This window comes from Apis cerana, linkage group LG14 (genome assembly GCF_029169275.1).
Source record: "Apis cerana isolate GH-2021 linkage group LG14, AcerK_1.0, whole genome shotgun sequence".
NCBI lineage: Eukaryota > Metazoa > Arthropoda > Insecta > Hymenoptera > Apidae > Apis > Apis cerana.
In genome coordinates this window covers 6317489-6336821 of record NC_083865.1, presented here as the reverse complement: position 1 = coordinate 6336821, position 19333 = coordinate 6317489, and the positions used below count along the sequence as shown (strand labels likewise).

The 19333-nt window shown below is 31.7% G+C and overlaps 1 protein-coding gene across 11 annotated transcripts in view; it reads left to right on the top strand.

Moving 5' to 3' along the window:
- Positions 1-18864, top strand: part of LOC107995609 (glutamate-gated chloride channel) — a 38131-nt gene extending 19267 nt beyond the window's left edge. For 8 of the 11 annotated variants that reach the window (XM_062084295.1, XM_062084296.1, XM_062084294.1 and 5 more), the window contains 8 exons: positions 8943-9012; positions 9099-9252; positions 9344-9426; positions 9570-9704; positions 9787-9939; positions 10143-10423; positions 11325-11360; positions 12461-18864. In XM_062084295.1, coding sequence (XP_061940279.1) covers positions 8943-9012; positions 9099-9252; positions 9344-9426; positions 9570-9704; positions 9787-9939; positions 10143-10423; positions 11325-11360; positions 12461-12694 — 1146 coding nt within the window. In that variant the 3' untranslated portion in view covers positions 12695-18864. The remainder of the gene's footprint in view (positions 1-8942; positions 9013-9098; positions 9253-9343; positions 9427-9569; positions 9705-9786; positions 9940-10142; positions 10424-11324; positions 11361-12460) is intronic. The other 3 variants (XM_062084299.1, XM_062084298.1, XM_062084297.1) reach the window with 1 other exon arrangement.
- Positions 18865-19333: the final 469 nt, after the last annotated feature.

Sequence of the window (19333 nt, the reverse complement as noted above, 5' to 3'; positions counted from 1 at the left end):
TATAAATATATACGTGATGGATAAGCCGCGCTAACAGTTGGATGTGTGCTATCAGTCGCACCTCGTTGATTTTTCTCGATGTCGTTGACTGTCATGTTAATATTATATACATATATATGTGTATATATATATTATATATATAATATATTTAATACATATATACATATGTATATACGTATATATCTGTATGATATATTATGGTATAATATATACGTATATCCATTTATATGTATATGTGCTTATATATTGGGATATTATCGAATTGATATTTCAAAATATAGCGAGTCTATGATAAGATAAGTCGGAAATGTGGATAAATATTTTTTCTTGGAAAGTTTCGTTTCTCGAAGCGTCGACGTTTTATATTTTTCTTTATTTCTTTAAATAAAATCCGTGGTCTGATTAATTTTCAAAAAAAAAGAAAGAAGAAGAAGATTAAGATTGAAAGTATAAATATTTATAACAAGAAAAAAAAGAATCAGTAGCAAAGGTTGATAAGAAATAACGTTACGTGATGTCCATATTTTCGACTTATTTTTTAAGATAGATACGCCATCTTTTGCACTAGCAGTTCGATGACATTCTATATATATATATATATATATATATATATTTGATTGTTTCGGAACGTTCGATTTTTTAACTGTGCTGGTCGTTGCAACCAAGTCTATGCCTTATTGGAATCTTTTTGCTAGAGAACTAAAGAAAATAGAAGCGCGACGAAGATAATGAAAAACGAATGAAACGATGCGTAAAGTATAGACTCGACCCGTGGATTGCTTTCTTGTTCAACGTTTCTCTTTTATACATTCCTTTCGATCATGCGTGCGAGCGATCGTGTCGAGCCTAATTGATTTCCTTCTTCCTTCTTTCTTTCTTTCGTTCAATTTTATCTCTCGCCACAATTTTATTTTCTTTCTCGTTCTAGCCCTCGATTTCCCAAACCATCATACAATTCGATCAAGATAATATTGGCCCAGAAGAACGATTGATACTTTTTACATAAAATGAAAACTTTACTTTCGTACGAATATATATGATGGTCTTCGACGAAATCTTTGCTAGTGATTTTTTTGCAAAATTTGAATTTACTTCAGAAACAGATGTGTTTTCATCAGGTTTGTCTCTTTGTCTTTGTCGACTCGAATATTTTCCTAGTGTATCAAAAAAAATGCACATTATTGATTACCAAAGGAAGACACTTTTTTTTGTTTGTAATATTTGAAAATTGTATAATTTCTTTTTAGGAATACCACGTATTAATGGGCTACGATATTATCTTAACCCTTCAATTTCCATAAGAAAATTCAAATTCAATTCGAGCTTTCATTCTCTGAATATTTTCCAACGTTGAGAGAACGATTTCGAATTTCTTCCGTTTTATTTTTCCCTCGAATTTTAAAAAAATACGTTCAATTCCTCGTTTTTCACACGTGAAAAAATACGATCCTTCGTACGCAGGCAGTCGAAGTCGAAAGTCGAAAGTCGGAAGGCTCCTCTAATCACCCTTCTTGTACGCCACGTTCTATATTCTTCTTTTCTTTTCTTTTCTTTTTCTCTTCTATCTTAATTTCCCCTTTTCTGTGTGATTACTAGAGCCTGGACAGAGCAATCGTTACGGAACACTTGGAATCGGCGATATCATGATCCGCGTCTTGTCATTTTGCCCATCTCCGATTCTCAACCATTGCCCACCCAACTCTCCTTATCAGAGCCAGTTCCAAATCGAAACTTTGTGTAATCTTTAAATATATCTCGTGGGTAATTGGACGAAAATAAAAAAAAAACTGAGAGCGAAAGTTTCAAACGATCGTCTTATTCCAGCTCTAGTGATGTGTTCGCGTATATATATATATATGTATATGTGTATATATATATATATAACGATACAATTGTTTCGTCGTGCGTTTCGTTGCTTTTGCATTGCGGTTTACATTGATGTATTAATTAATTATGGAGAAAGAAATTGGAAAGAAATTGCGTAACAGTAAGATAATTAGAGATTGAAGGATTGATAACCAATAGTCACGTGACAGAGAGGTTCCTCACTATTTACTCGTTGCTACGTGAAATTCAACTATTTCCACTTGACGTTAGAAATAGACGATATCAGCTTGAATAGTTGCCAAGGAAAAACATAATTGTGCGAGGGAATATCTCTGTATGAAAATTGGAAAGTAAAAAAGATTGCATGAGGTGTTCGAGGTTCGGAAGAACTGTGACGATTCAGGAATTTTATTCCTTCTATTTGCAAAATACAGAATGTTCGAATTTTTATTTTTCTCTCGTTACAACAATTCTTTTTACACACACTGGGAAGAATATTCCCAGGAAATGCTTTATTTTCGCTCTGCACGCACCGGAAATATACATCATAAATTTTATTTTACATTTCGAACGATTTTTTATATATATATATATATTTTTTCTTCCTCTTTTTCTTCGCTCGTGGAAATTGCTTACAAAAATAGCGAACGTTTCTACACGTTTCAAAACGCTTTTACCACTGACATTCGATATACCTTCCTACATTCTTCGAATTTGCGCCGCATCACGTTTCTCATATTTCGTTCCAATGTCTATCGCAAATATAAATAAACGGGAAATCTTAACTCGATACAATGCGCAACCTCGAAACCAACACGCACACCGACGCCTCTGTACGCTTCTAATACGCGAGCAAGAGTGTAAAAAAACGTGCAAAGATTTAATGACTTTCGACTCCGAAGAGAAAGATCTCGATAACATCTTCAAGCCTGCAAACTGCTCTTTAAACATCGCAAACACGCGGTTGAGTCTAAAAAAAGAAAAGAAAAGAAAGAAAAAAAGGTGACGATAAAACGAATGATAAAAATCGACTTCATCATGCAAGTGGCAAGGGTGGTCTTTTTTTTTTCTTTTTTTTTTTTTTTTCAGAACCTTGATTCGATCTTCTTTCGGCCTCAAGCTTCACTAATCGTCGCAGAGCATGATGATGTGGAACGGTGATACACAGGCAATCACAGGCCGTGTATTATTGATTACGTACGAGTTCAGATGTGAAAAAGTTTATTGTGATTGATTACGGATCGTTCGCATTCTTATTCTTTCGACTTTTCTTTTTTTTTTTTCCTTTTCTTTTCCTTTTTTCTTTCTTTTTTTTTTTTTTTTAATTTCTGAAACTGCATGCTGTTATTCCACATTACGATGATGATGAAGAGTTTGAAAGCATTCATATTGGTTTTTTTCTTTAAATATGAATTTACGTGATGGCGAGCGAGTTGATATTAGATGTTGAAAATGTAATTACACGAGTTATTGTTATTTGATTATCGTGGAAATTGTATCATTGGATTTTTTTTGTTTTGTACGATAATTTTTATTTTGAAAAAGATGTTTCAATTGGATTATTCCAATCGCATTCTCTTCTGTATATATATATATATATATTTTTTTCTCTTGTATTGTATTTTGCTCTATTATCAGATGATTCTATATAATATTCTAGCTACGTTTGCTTATAATTTATTATTCGTTTTGAAAATGTATAATGATATCAAGATTAGATTAAGTTGTACCGTTTAATTAAATTTATTGTTCTGTATGAAATACAGAACGAAATTGGTAATTAACAATTGCTATTAAATAAAATAATTAATTTATTTTTTCTTCTCGTATCTCTTTCAAGGATCTTACTGCTTTCAAATTTTTTGTTAGTGATGTGTGTATACATGTACACCTCCATTTTTAAATATTAGAACGCTTGATTTGTAAAAAAAATCACGATGAAAACTTTGATTAAATTCAATCTTTTACATTCTTAAGAAAAAATTGAAATAAAATTTAACTTTAAAAAAAGAAAAAATACTTGTAAATTAAAATTAAAGGAAAGGAATTACATTCAATGTTACAAAACGAAAGCGTATAATTTTAATAATTGGCAATAAAAGATCGTATTTCCCATAAATGTTCTAATACTTATAAACAGGAGTGTATACCTCAAAAAGCGATCCCCTTCCTTCTCCTTATTCATTCGATCTCTCTTTTTTGACGCCCAAGTCATCTATCTTTTCTTACCTGTCTCTCTTCTACATCTATCTATCTCTATTCCAATGTCGTCCATACATCATCAGATCATATAAATCGCAAGAACGTCGACGAGAAAGCGTCGTCTTCGAGGGTTTCGAATCGAATTTCATCGTGCCATCGATCAGTTCGCTAATAGGTGCTCATATCTGATAGAAAATCACGGACGTCACGTCAGAATCCTCAAAGTGGCATAATAATCGATAATCGACGCGCTGTATCGCGATATCTCGAGAGAAGATGCACGTCAAAATCTGATCCACGTTAACATCATTCGTTACAGATTTTTAAAATAATTTTCTAAAATAATTTCTAAACTACGAAATTAGGAAATCAGATCTCGATTGTGATCCCAATTCTCGTGAAAATCTCCCCAAATCTCGACATGGCGTGAACTTAAGAATTAATTTTCAAAAGTTCTACGAATCTTCTCGAACGAGTATTGTATATGTTATTGTTACTCCTGTTGGTGGGAAAGAATGGAAAGAAAGAATTTCATTCGAAGGAAAATATTGCTTTAGCCTGTCGCTATATAAAGGCTTGATTGTGTATTATGTATAGAAAAGAAAAAATCACTTTTTCCATGCAGGAACATTTGGTTTAAAAGGACGACATGGTATGTACTCGTTCGTTTCGACGATCTTCTCTTAATTTTCTTTGTTTGGATCTTTGTTTCATCTTTTCTCTTTTCTTCTTTTTTTTTTATTTTATTCTTTCTCTTTATTTCTATACTTTTTCTCTGTCACAAATATGTATATATATATATATGTATATACATGTAACATTATTTAAGAGATTACGAAAAATATCTTCCAATTTATGATAAAGAAATTATACGAAGCAGGGACGTGTTCATAGATGTGTGTTAGGACAATAACAACGAAGCAACGACGATGATGACTTTTAAATAATTTTTCTTTTTATTTTTTTCTGTATTTTTAAGCCAATATTGGCTTAAACAATATTATAATTAATCATCAAGATATACTTTTTGCCCAAAAATATTGGATTCTTTAGAACAGAGATTATACATAGTTACTGCTCATGCGTTACTTTAGATGGCTTCGAAATGGAATCGAAATAATATTTTTTTCTCAAGTGGTTTACAAATTTGGGGAATAATGTGTAACATGAATCCGAAGCATAAGAGGGTAACTATGAATTATTCATAACAAAATTTAATCACTACTCGTTACGCTCGATACTTAAATAACAGATACTCGATGATAAAGAATTATTTCGAAATTTCGTGAGTATAATTATATACGGTAAATTTCAGAAAAATTTTATCGTGATATAAGAAGAATGAGTTTAATTAATGTCGAGGGACAAGAGAATTGAGAAAGATTCGAGGAGAATTCTCTTTCATTCCGGGGAAAATCGTACGGGCCGTACGATTATTAGCTGACTCGTACCACTTGCGTGTAATGTATTCATGAAAGCGAAAGTGAATGAACTGAATGAACTCTTATTAAGATATATCACTTTCGTAACGTCAGATCGATCAAAGGATGTCGAATAATTAAGTATCGTGAACAAAGAACTGTATCGTACGCCTGTTTACCCTTTCACACACGTGCACATAAACACGTATACATAACAGGTAGGTGCATAGAAACTCTGAACGGGATTAGAAATCGCGAGAAGGAAAATCAATTATCATTGATCGATCGAAACGAGAGAGAGAAGGTGACGAATTTTTCAAAATACGAAGAATATTTTATTGTTATACAAATTTTATCATAAAAAAGATTTATATATTCGGAAGAAAAAAAAATAATAAAATATAACCATTCTTCACTTTGACTATTGGTTATCAATATACATATACATTTGTTTAATCGTTACACGTCCGATGAATTAATTTTGATCTTTGTTTAATTTCGATATATAGGATATGTTATAAACGAATCGAACAAATTGTGCTGAACAATTTCTTAAGAAAAAAGTAAGCGATTGTTATATCTCTTTAAACGAATTTTTCTCGAAATAAAACGAATCTGATGTACCTGTAATTTTAGTTGTACTTTGACGTAGGTGTATAAGGAGATGATTATTTTTCAAATTTCTTTTTTCTTTTGCCACAGTGTTTCTTCGAATCACTGTGTGTTTCCCACATAATTCCAAGCCATTTTTGCAAACCTGTCGACACACGTAGGAACATGCAAATACCGAAGTTCGAGCTTTTAAGAGAATAAACGAAACAAGAAAATAAGAGAGAATACAAGATAAAAATACAGCAATTTCGGAGGCCTTTTGAATCCTCCTTTTGAGCGATATGTTGCTCAATTTTCAGAAACTCTCGTGGATAATGGTAAGTGTTCGCAACCAGAAATTAATCGTCGAGAGAGAGAGAGAGAGAGAAAAAAAGAATACGAAAGAACGGAAAATAAAATAGAACCAAATATATAATAAAATCAAATAAACGAGCGAGCAAAATCGATAAAATACAAAAATATAAAAAGAAAACAAAAAAAAAGAAGGAAGAGAATATATTTAAAACGAATTAAAAAAAAAACGGAACAAGGATTTAAATTTTAATTTCCATTACTGAGTACTGAGCTGCCAAGAAAATCGAGGAAAAATATCGGGATATTCGAATCCAAAAAAGATAAAAAACACACCAAAGAATGACAGAGAAAAGAAAAAATTTTGGATTTAACCCCCCTTCCAAGCAATAAGCAAAAGTTTAAAAGACAAAAAAATAAATAAATAAATAAATAAGACAGGATGCCGTCAACAGGGACAGATCCAGCCAGGATAAAATGAAACTGTGAGCCAACATGCATGCGTTGTCCACTTGCAATGTACATACATATATGCATATCTTTCTATATATATATATATCATCGATAATTTTCAGACACATACATAGCAGTATACAGTAGAGTAGAGTTAAGATTGTTTCTAGCTGGTATCCACTGGTAGTTATTGGTAGTTAGCTTCGATGTTGCTTCGATTGCATGTCTTTTACATTTGCTTCAACGCGGTGTATACAACTACAACCTGAACATCATTGTTTGCTCGTCCCCCCTTGGTCCACAACCCCCTTCCCCGCTCCCCTCTGCGCCCCTTACCCTATTTTTTTTTTCTCGGCAACGAGACTTTTTCATTCCAGCAAGATATCCACGCGGCCTTGATTCTTTAACGCTTCGTGGTCAAAAAAAAGAAGAAGGAGGAGGTGAAAAAAAGGGGTGGAGAGAGATAGGGGGAAAGAGAGGGAGAAGGAAAAATTTACCACGACCTTTCGTCGTCGGAGCAGAAGTGCTCTTTGCCGTTGAAACGACCTCTAAAACCGTCCAGGGTTAATCTTTTTTCTTGTTCCGGCTTTTTTTTTTTCTTTTCTCTCCACCCCCTTCTTCCTTTCTCCCTCCCTCTCTCCCAGTCTTCAGTCTCAGAACATCTTTCGCGGATTTCTTATCGTTCTATCAGCGAAGAACTATCTGTTTTAAAGTTGGATGTGCCCTTTGAAAGGACGAGTGGAAAAAGAAAAAATGTGGGAAGTGATCGGCTTTGAGGGAGGGAGAATCGAATTTTTGTTGAATACAAATCTTAATCGATGGATTGTTATTTTATTTTTTTTTTTCTTTCTTTTTCACGAAGCGTTGAAGATACTCGAACGGAGGTATCTTAGCGCATACTTCCGTTCGATTGGGCTGATATAAAGTACGATCGAGTAGGTAGGAGGCATCGTTATTATTATTATCATCGAAGACAAAGATATCTTTGGTTACTTTGTTTTATTAGAGATTTTTTTCTCCCCCTCCTCTATTTTCCTTTTATTTGATTTCTGTCAGAATTTTCTTATCTCGTTCCAGCGATCGATCGGATATATATTCCGATCGATTTTATGGTGGAACGTGGAATCATTTTATTAATATCCCCTGATACATTTGTAAGATTTTTGTGGAACGCTTTGCCCGATCATTATTTTTCGAGGAGACGTTTCAGAAAGTCAGTCGGTGACTTTAAGATGCTGATGTTACGCAATTACTGACCTCGTTCACGTTTATTGATGCAGCTTACTGTTCTCTCTTCGTTCGTCTTGCGTTTCGTCTTTCAAATTTCTCGACGTTTCTATCCGTCTTTATCGTGGCAATGTGTTAGACGTGTAATACTGAATCGTACACCGAGAGAAATTTATCTCAGTGTTTGCAAGAATTTCATCAGATTTATGAGTCTTTTCTTTTTCCTTTTTTGTGCTCATTTGAAAAGAGTTCAAAGATTACTTGAGATAAATAATCAATTGTGAAATTAATAACAAGCGTGATATTAAGTATTTTTCCCTTTTTATTTTTCATAACGTTGACCAGGTCAGTAAAATAATTTTTATGTAATCAATGGTACGGCAATCGAATTGATTTTTTCCGAATTGTTAAAATTGTATATTATAAAAGTCACGTTGCTCTACTTATATTTTTAAATTCCACATATTCCACAAATATATTACATTAAAATACGAAGTTAATTTTATGCATAATAAATTTTTAATTTTTACAGCTATTATATTATTTTAATTAATTTTTCTTCCTTGTTGATTTCTGTAGATTGATTTCATGATTAGAAAGAGGCATAGAAATTTCACATTGGACATTTAAAAGAACAATCGAAATATTTAGAAATTTTGATGAGAAAAGAAATACTTGCAAAATTTATTTAACATTTCGAATAAACGATTCCCAATAAACGAAATATTTTCTTTTCAAAAGTCTGTTCTGAAATTTCTTTTGCCTTATTTCTTTATTTAATTCACTTTTATTCACGAACCATTATATAGAAATTTCGAACGATCATTTCGAGCATAATTTATTTGCTATTCATTTTGCTACGATCAAGATTCACTCGATTAAATCGTTCTTATTTTTTCTTCTCTGCAGGAATATTCTGTACAGTTAACATTCCGGGAACAATGGCTGGATGAACGATTACGATTTAATGATTTTGGAGGTATATATGGAACTTCAATTTGTTTTCATCACGTTTTTCTACATTCATTCTGTTTTTTGTTCTAATATTGTAAAATTATATTGTAGGTCGTCTAAAATATTTAACATTAACGGATGCGAGTCGTGTTTGGATGCCAGATCTGTTCTTTTCGAATGAGAAAGAAGGACATTTTCACAACATTATTATGCCGAATGTGTACATTCGTATTTTTCCCAATGGTTCCGTTCTATACAGTATACGGTAATAATAATAATAACAATCGATACATATTCCAAAAAATATAAATAATTTAATAATTTAAAATTATTCTTACGTTCATTTCATATTTCAGGATATCCTTAACATTATCATGCCCGATGAATTTAAAATTGTACCCCTTGGATCGACAAGTTTGCTCATTGCGTATGGCAAGTTGTAAGTACTATATTTGTATTAAAAAATATATATCTAAATATCAAATTTATAATGCATGATATAATACAACAACAGAAATTTGATTTTATTCTTATTCTATGTAATAAATTTTATATATTAATAGAGAATATAATTTTTTTTAGATGGTTGGACAACCGATGATTTGGTTTTCTTATGGAAGGAAGGAGATCCTGTCCAAGTTGTTAAAAACCTACACCTGCCTCGGTTCACGTTGGAGAAATTTTTTACTGATTATTGTAACAGCAAGACGAATACTGGTCCGTGAATTGTCTATTTTTGTTTTATTTTATATTATTAAATTACTATGTAAAACTAATGAAAGATTCAATCAATTTGCAGGAGAGTACAGCTGCTTGAAAGTTGACTTGCTCTTCAAGAGAGAATTCAGTTACTATCTTATTCAAATCTACATTCCCTGCTGCATGCTCGTTATTGTATCCTGGGTATCGTTCTGGCTCGATCAAAGTGCTGTACCAGCTCGAGTTTCATTAGGTAATCTTCAAGTGAATATAAATGTTTCGATTCGAAAAGAAAATTTTTCCAAATGAACCTATGAAAATTTATATAAATCTATTTTTCTTATTTATTTTATTCTACGTTGTTACTCTGAAGATTAATTAAGATTGATAGGTTCATTAAAGGAATTATCAATTATATATCGGTTATTTAATTTGATTAATTACTCTTATATTTAGGTGTGACCACCTTGTTGACGATGGCTACACAAACGTCAGGAATAAATGCCTCACTGCCACCAGTCTCTTATACAAAGGCTATCGATATTTGGACAGGCGTATGCTTGACCTTTGTATTCGGCGCTCTCCTCGAATTTGCTCTAGTAAATTATGCGTCGCGGAGCGACATGCACAGCGATAACATAGAGAAAAAATATCCGCCGTCTGAAACGGAACAATCCACATCGATGGATCTACCCTCTGATCAAGTCGAACCAGATAATTCGTCAAATTTCGCTATGGTCAGTATACAAGAATATTATAAGTTATTCAAGCCCCAAGTGCTTCTTTATACCTTCTTTTTCTTTTCCTTTCCTTCCTTAAAAAAAAAAAAAAAAAAAAAGAAATAACGGTGTTTATTGTTCCTATTGTCTTAAGTGTATAGAATGGAAATTGTGTCTTCCTTTTTTTATTCCTTAGTAAATCTCATATTATTAATGTTTGATATATAAAATCCTAAATATTAGCACATTGATTCATTGATAATATAATTCTGATACTTATTTCGTGTTAAGAATAATTGATAATCTAATTCATTAAATATTTTTTTTATTTACTTTTTTATGTTAGAAGTACGTTATTTTTTTTTTAAATTATATATTTTCATTATATTACATCAAATATTTTTTTATAATAATAAATTTTGTTTCTTCGTTTTTTACTATTCATTATTGTGTATTAGAATCTTTTTAGATTTTCTTTCATTTCTTATGAATTTCTTTATTTTTATTCTATCTTTTTTAAATATACGATTTTTTATAGCATAATAAAATGGTAAAATAAGAAAAAAGGTAGCAACATTTCTTCCGGCAACATTCATCTTTGGTCAATGATAAAATGCTGCATTTCGAATATTGTGTACAATGGTAAAACGACGATTAGAAAAATGAGCTTAATTTTAAGCTTCTTTTCATTTTTTTTTATATATAGTAATCATTCTATACTTTAATTATTTGCATATAAAATATTTCATAAGCATAGAGCATTAATCATAAGATGTTATATCTTTTATTATTTTCCTTTTTCTTTTTCTTTCTTAACAATATAATTGCTTGAAGTGTGTATAAATTGAAAAATTCTGAATCTAGCTGTCACAACGTACATTCATTCTATTATTTTATTTTTATTATTATAAACTGCTAGACCGGATATGATGGACCACTTCAACATTCTCTACAGGTAAATAATTCATTTAAAAAGTCTAGTATTTTATATCTCTAACTTGATTTTTACATTCATACAGTAATGTGACTTTCAGCATTTGAATAATTGATCATTCTAGAGATATACATGCTATAATAGTTTAATGGTAATGAACATTATATTTTTATATGACAAATGCTTGCTACATTGTATAGATAGAAAAAATATATCATTACATTTTATGGTAGCTCTTTCATACTAGAATGATATTTTTTATACAGTCATAATAAGAAAAAACAAATAAATATAATATTTATTCAATGATAGTTCATTTAAATCGATGAAAAATATTTACACAAACTTTTATTAGGTTTTTACACTTATTCACATATTCCATACGAGTTAAATATTTGAATTATCGTTAATCAAAGTTGGATGTGTTTTTAGATCACTTTGATATCATTGGAATATTATATGATATGCATGTTTATACAATTTTAGATCACTTGATAAGAAACAGATCCATAAAAAAAATATTTTCAATTTAGATTGTTCTCCTAATGTCTCCAACATTTTTTGTTGTGAAATATTCCATAAAAAAAATGTGAGAATATAATGCATGTACATACAAGAGAGAAATAGACGGGAAATGTGCCAACACTTTTATTACAAACTCGCACAATTAGCTTTACGTGTTAAATGTTATATCCACTTCCGTTATAATCAAAGTTGTGAATAAATTTCCTCGAAATATTGATCTTTCCTTTTAAAACTTTCTCTTAATAGAGAATAATACATTACAAAATATACATCTTGCGAATGTGTCTCATTTTCCTATTCTCAATATACAGTGAATATACAGTGACCCGTTGACTCGTCACCATAATAAAATTGGGAAAAACCAAAGTAATTTTATAAAGGTTTCAAATCAAGGAGCAGAACTCGATATTTCGTTATCGTTCGCTCGGGAAAGTTTAACGAGTCACTGTAAAAGAAAAAGTAATAATTTTGATTCTTCCGTATATCTTGGGAGAAAAAAGAAAGATAAGAAAGAAAGTCGATAATTTACGAAGAAAGAAAGAAAAGACGAATAGAAAGGCGCGACTAATGGCCGGACATCGTGGTAATTTTTTCAGAAACCTCTGGTCCGACAACCGGAGGATACCATGTCGGTGGATAGGATGCAGCACTGCGAATTACATATGCAACCACGAAAAAAAAACTGCTGCAGGTCGTGGCTGTCCAAGTTCCCGACGAGGTCCAAGCGCATCGACGTCATCTCACGGATCTTCTTCCCCATCGTATTCGCTTTCTTCAATCTCGCGTACTGGTCCACGTACCTGTTTCGGGAGGAAGAGCAGAACGAGTAAGCGTCGACGAGGAAGCGCTGGGATCAAGGAACGTGGCTCGCGGCCATTCCCATCATTCTCACACCACAACCACAACAAGCACAACCGCCAAACCTCATCATCGTTCGCGCCCACGCCACCATCATCACCAACAACCGCAACCACCGTACCACAGTTGTCGCCTCCATCACCAACACTACCAGCATCAACACGGTAACCTGCAACAACAGTCGCAACAACACCTGCAGCAACAGCCGCCGCCACCGCCGCCCGCCCCATCTGGTCAACATCAGTCGTTACCATCGCACCACCACCACCAGAGGCACAAACACCACCCGCGCTATCACATACATCAAGCACAGCAACCGAGATCTCCCTCGTTCTCGTCGTTGCACAACGTCGAAGGTAGCGGTCGATGCTCGCCAAGGGGTTCGCGGCACTCGTGCAAAAGCCCTGCGAGATCCTCACCCTCACCCTCGCCTTCACCCTCGCCCTCGCCCACTGCGTCTCGCAGGGCTACGCCCTCACCACCCGCGGCGACTGTTCGCACGACCCCACCTCAAGACATCCGCCGTTTTCAACGATTTCCGCTTCCTCGTACCGAGAGGTGCTGCTGGGGTCTTTTACCGCGGCGTTGGTTCACCTGTCGAGCGAAAGGTACCGCCGGGATTGACTTCGTCTCGCGTATCGCTTTCCCCCTCATGTTTATCTTGTTCAATTTGGGATATTGGTCCACCTATCTGTTCGCAGGTGACGAAAATCTTCATTTGCAAAAGTAAGGTTATTGCGTATCATTATCGCATTGGGTAGTCCGCACAGTGGATCAAGAACGAACAGGGAAAGAGGGGTGGAAAGGTGCATACGCGAGTGATATCGGTCCACGTCGAATAAATTTAATTATAAAGTCTGTCTGCTCGAGCTGTCTCGACGGATCGTGTCCCCGGATCCGCGTTGCGACCATTTTTCTAATGGTATGCCCGTCATCTTTGTCAATACTATCGCCAAGGGACGGTGTGAAAGAGCGTATAACGTTCGCGTCAATAATATCTTGTAATGTTGTGTCGATATTTCGAGAACAGAAGGAGGGAACACACATTCGTTGGGAGATGCTCGTACGCTTGTGTTTGAAACAAGAGTGGGAAAGGAAAGAATGGGATGAAGGTATAAAATCGAGAACAAAGTGTACTTCGACAGAAGACTTTTCAATAATCCGTGCCTGAAGTTCGATGACCACATAAAAGACCAAGGAAAGCGCAACGAAATAACAACGCTCGGTACGGTAGGAAGTAGTCGACGAAATATATTATATATAAATGAATATATATATATAATATATATATACATAATAAAAAACCAACGGAAAAAAACGAAAATGGTAATAAAGATTTAAGCTCTCTTATGCGACCGTATATATATTATATTATACACACATACACACACCTCTGTAACATATTCGGAAGACCGCGTGCCACAGGATGAAAACCAAATGTAGTGTGGGCCCTGTATAGCCACGGCCTGTTAAACGAACTACATGCGAATGAATAAATTTATAAATAATATAACGTAATTATAATTGACAAGTAAATCGTTAATGCAACAATGATTCCTGTGTATAAAAAAAAAAAAAAAAAATCCTCAGTCTAAACGGAATTAAACGAATCAATGTTAATCATATTATTTAAATCCAATGATTAACATTGAGTCGAGGTGAATCAAAAGAAAAGAAGGAGAAAAAGATAAAAAAAAAAAAAAAAAAAGAAGAAGAGAAATGATTGAAAGAACGATGAAAAAAGAAAAAAAAATGAAAAAAAATATATATATATATATATAAAAGAGAAAAGTAATATTCTCGAGGAGACAATTAGCTGATATTAAGAGAATAAAAAAAAAAAAAGTCGCATTATCATGAGAGATTATACATTTAGATATTAATTATTGATCGAGGCGGTAGTATCACACGTGACAAAAAAACTCTCTCTCTCTATTTCACACATATACCTACATATACACATTCACACACGCGTACACACACATACACGTTCACATACACACAGACGTTGCTCTCCTTTGGACTTTTTCGAGATCACGGGATCTCTAAAGTATTGCTCATTGACCAGTCGAGACTGAGGATATTGTTCAATGTGAAATATATAGGTGGAAAGAAAAAATCGTAAAAAGAAAAAAAATTGAAAAAAAAATGAAAAAAAAAGTATATATATATATATAGATAGATATATATATATATATATATATATATGAAAATGGACTGAACCGAGTGGATCGAACGTGACGCGATCCATCACGGGACATGGAGGCGTAGAAATTTTGTTTTCGAGCAAGCGTGTTGCGAAATGTGCGTCGGAGGTATCCTTCGAGAGGAAAAGATTTTAAAAAAGGAAAAAAAAAGAAAATAGAGGGAAAAAAAAAAAGAAAAAAAAAAGAGCGTTGCAAATAATAACGAAAGGAAAGAGGGTGGGAAAGAGAGGGGGGGATGAGATTGAAAGGATTTTAGTTTTTGCGTGCAAACTTTGTTTCAATTGTCAATCGTATCGTTTATCCGCCACACGCGTTAACGAGAATTCTTCCATCAAGCGGAAATATAATACAGGATGTTTCAAAGAAAGAGTCTAAAATAATTGTAATTTTATCAAAAATTCTTTCGCGAATAACCAATAACGAAGTAATGAGATTTTCGAAAGAGATTGTTTCCAAATAAATTAAAAAGTAGTTTTTTTTTTTTCCTTCAACGAATTATTTTGAAGATTAATTAAAATTCAACTTACGTATTTATGTATCTATTGTTAACTTCTTGAATCTTAAAAAAAATTGGATCTTCGATATCGTGGAATAAAATACAAAATTCGATACGAAAAAAATTGACTTTTATGAGCTGAATTCAACCTGTGTACTGTAAGCTCAAAAAGTTTTAGACCTTTCTTTACATTCCGTATACTTTATAGTAGAATTAAGTGTTCTGTCGTATTTATTTCATTTGTTGCATGCGATGAATTCGTTTCTCGCGAGTATCTCTAAGACGCAATAGATTTCCTTTCGACGAAAGAATTATAGAAAATTATATCAAGCGAATCCTTTCTGGCGTTTTCCTTTTTGTCGTTCGTTTCTTCCGACCTGTATCGCCACTATCGATTCGTCGCTGAGTATAGTTCGATGCTTCGATCGTTAAAAAAAAAAAAAAAATTTTAGATCAGAGGAACGATATATAGACGAGGATAAAAATAACACCGATATATTTAAAAAGAAAAAGAATAATAATAAAAAAAAAAAAAGAAAAGCGAAAGGAACGACTTAAAAAGATGTTAAAAAACAGCGTACAGATATCACGCGAAAAAAAGAGAGAAAGAAGAAAGAACAAAGGGTGAAAAAAAAAGAAGGCAAGAGTGTTGTGCTAATTTTATCGTCGTTTCACGCTGTCCTTCCGTTTTGCTCATTCTTGTTGATTTGTCCGTTTAATCATAGCACAATGTCGGATCAGTATAACGTCCTGCTCAATAACGACTGACATAAAAAAAAAAAAACCAATTATGATGAATTAATTGTATATAAGTATTCTTATCGTGAATAACGAGGTGTAACGCGCTGAATGAATTCCCGAATTTTAAACTGAAATTTCGATTTTATCGAATAAAATACCGTGCGAGACGTGACCGCAGATATAAATAATTGAATAAAAGAAAAAGAAATAAAAAAGAAGAAAAAAATAATGAGAACAATATATTGAAACCTGATCGTAAGGTAAAAATCATTTAATCGTCGAAAGTTCTCTCCGGGCAGTGATAATCATAAGGAGAATAAAAAGAATAAAGATAAAAAGGAGGAAAAAAAAAATGAAAGACGTATGTGTAGACTCGATTCGTCTCGAATGTGAAAAAAAAAACAAAAAATCATCGTCGATCACTGTCTAAAATGATTACGATGGATGAGAACGAATCGTCGGACTGGTCACAAAATAAATAATACGGTAAATTGTAATCCGCGACTAACGCGTATCACGTACATTCTTTGTAATTCAAACCAGGCAATCACGTTCACGTTTTATATTATCGGTACGACGAGTACGCCCATTAATATCGGACTGCACATCGTTCCAGGCGTTTTAATATCGTCAAAAAAAAAAAAAAAAATAGAAAAGAATAAAAAAAAAGAATTAATAAACACATAGAAATGATTGAGGGAGCGACAACGATGTGAAATTCTGAAAAAGAAATTAATGCGTGTTTTTTCTTTTTTAATAATTTTGCATCGAGTCGTTTTTAGCGCGTTTATTTCGTAAAAAAAAAAAAAGTGAAAAAAAAAAAGAAATTCAAAGAATCGCAAATAAGAAACGCCTGGCACGTTGTCGATCTTAATCGTTGTCACCTTTCAAAATTGTAGCAAAGCGAAAAAGGAGAATCGATGAATCGAAGATGACGTTTTTTCGTTTCGATTCGGGATTTTGTTTGGAGAAAAAGAGCGAGCGATCATCAACGTATTTATTTTTCACGATATTATATCAAAAAAAAAAAAAAAGAGAGAAATTGAATCGCGATTTTGAAGTGTAATATATACATAAATAATAATTTGGGGCAGAGACGAAGAATTTTTAAATTTTTCTTCTCTTTAGTTTTAATATTTTCTGTGTTTTTTTGCCATTTGCCAATAGTTGAAGGCAAAGAGAAAAAGTACAATGAAAATAAAGATAATTTAGAATTAGTTGTACGAAATTGTAAAATGATAATTTAAATGAAGAAATACTTCGATAATATTGAAATTTGTCAGACAGCTATTGGCGGTAATTTGACACAGTAAATTCGCCCTCCTATAAATCGATATTCTTCGTCATAGTAATTAATTGCAATTTAAGTTAAACTTAAAATATTTAAATTAAAGTTTAATCTTTAAATATTTTAGTTTGTTAGAATTACAATTAAAATATTTATTATCGTTAAAATGTTAACACTTTTTTATTTGTTATTTAAATCTATTAAAGCGTTATAGTTTTAGGAGTGGAATAATGCAGTGAATGAAAAAATATTGAAACAAGATTGATATTAATCCTTTCGTTACATAAAAGCACATATACGTTTCCTATAATGAAAAGTGATTTTTATTTTTGTTTATTTTGTTACTGGGAGTAATTATTTAAAAATTACATAAATGTTCACATTATGTAATAAAAATAAAATAATTGGAAATCAAAAATTGGCCTTCAATTTCGAGAGTATCGTAACGAAAGGGTTAAAAAATAGAGTGAAAAATTTCTATTTTATAATTTTTACACAAGTCAGGCATGAATCATTGAACGAACCGAATTGTTTCTGTATCCTTAAACTATGTATACGAAATATAAATACTTAATGTAATATATACAAATTTCGTTTATAAAATATCCAGTGTTAATTGGCAACGATTGTGTGAGTATACTTTTCGTACCTACATTGTACATTGATAAATTAATTAATCACGTGAATTATATCGCATAGTAGTAATTCAAATGAAACATTACAGTCGCGGATTATTTTTCAAATAAAATATTCGAAACTAATAGATTGCCGAATAATTAAAAGAATTCAAATTGATAGAAATGAGAAAATTGCACTGAAATTATAAATCAACTTATAATTTATTATATTATAACGTATATAATTTATAAGAAAAAATGGATATAAACCAGTGAATGAATTTGAAACGTTTTTTAACTTTTATTTAAATTATATTTAACATAAATTCTCTCTCTCTTCCTAATATAGGAATATTATTATTTATTAATAAGTATTATTTTATATTTATAATATTTTAATATTCTATTTATTCTCTTTGTTAATTATATTTCTGTGAAGAGAGAGAATATTTGTAAAAGATCGTACAAAATATATAGAAATCATAGGGGAATTGTAATAAAATAAATTAAATTGGATTTAAAACGATTTTATTTAAAAAAACATAAAATATATACATGAAAATATATATATTATATATATAAAAAAAAAATCTGCCCTTTGACTTCAAAATCGCAACATTATCGGAAAGATAAGATATTTTAAATTCCAAAATACACACCTAAGAATCTAATTTTTATTGTTTTAGTGCGTTTACTATGTAATATTATTATAAGTACAAAAAAACGTTTCTCTATGTAGTTTAAGATATGTAATAAGTTGAAACAAGAAAGGAATATATCTATCAGAGAATCACGAGTGTTGATTTTTTTAAAAACAAAAAAAAGTACAGTAAAATGAAATCGAGTGAATAGTTGATTTATGTTATTATTCAAGCGACTCCTTAATACATAATGCACCATTTGATGTATATTTGATGAATAAGAGATTCTTGAATCAAAAAAAAAAAAAAAAAAATGCAAATTTTCATGTTTCTATATACACCACCTTATATATTTATTATTAATTAAGTTATTCATGTATATTATATTATTTATATATATATATATATATATATATATATATTCTTTTATCTTTAAAACTTTTCTTTAAAACTTTAAAACATATACAAAGTATTATAAAATATATATAAAATTTTAGAAAATCTATTTTAAAAACAAAATCAAAAATTAAAAACAAAACAAACAAAAATATAAGTTCATATATTTTATTTCATTTTTCTAATTAAATTATAAATAAATTAAATTTTTATTAAATGCATTGA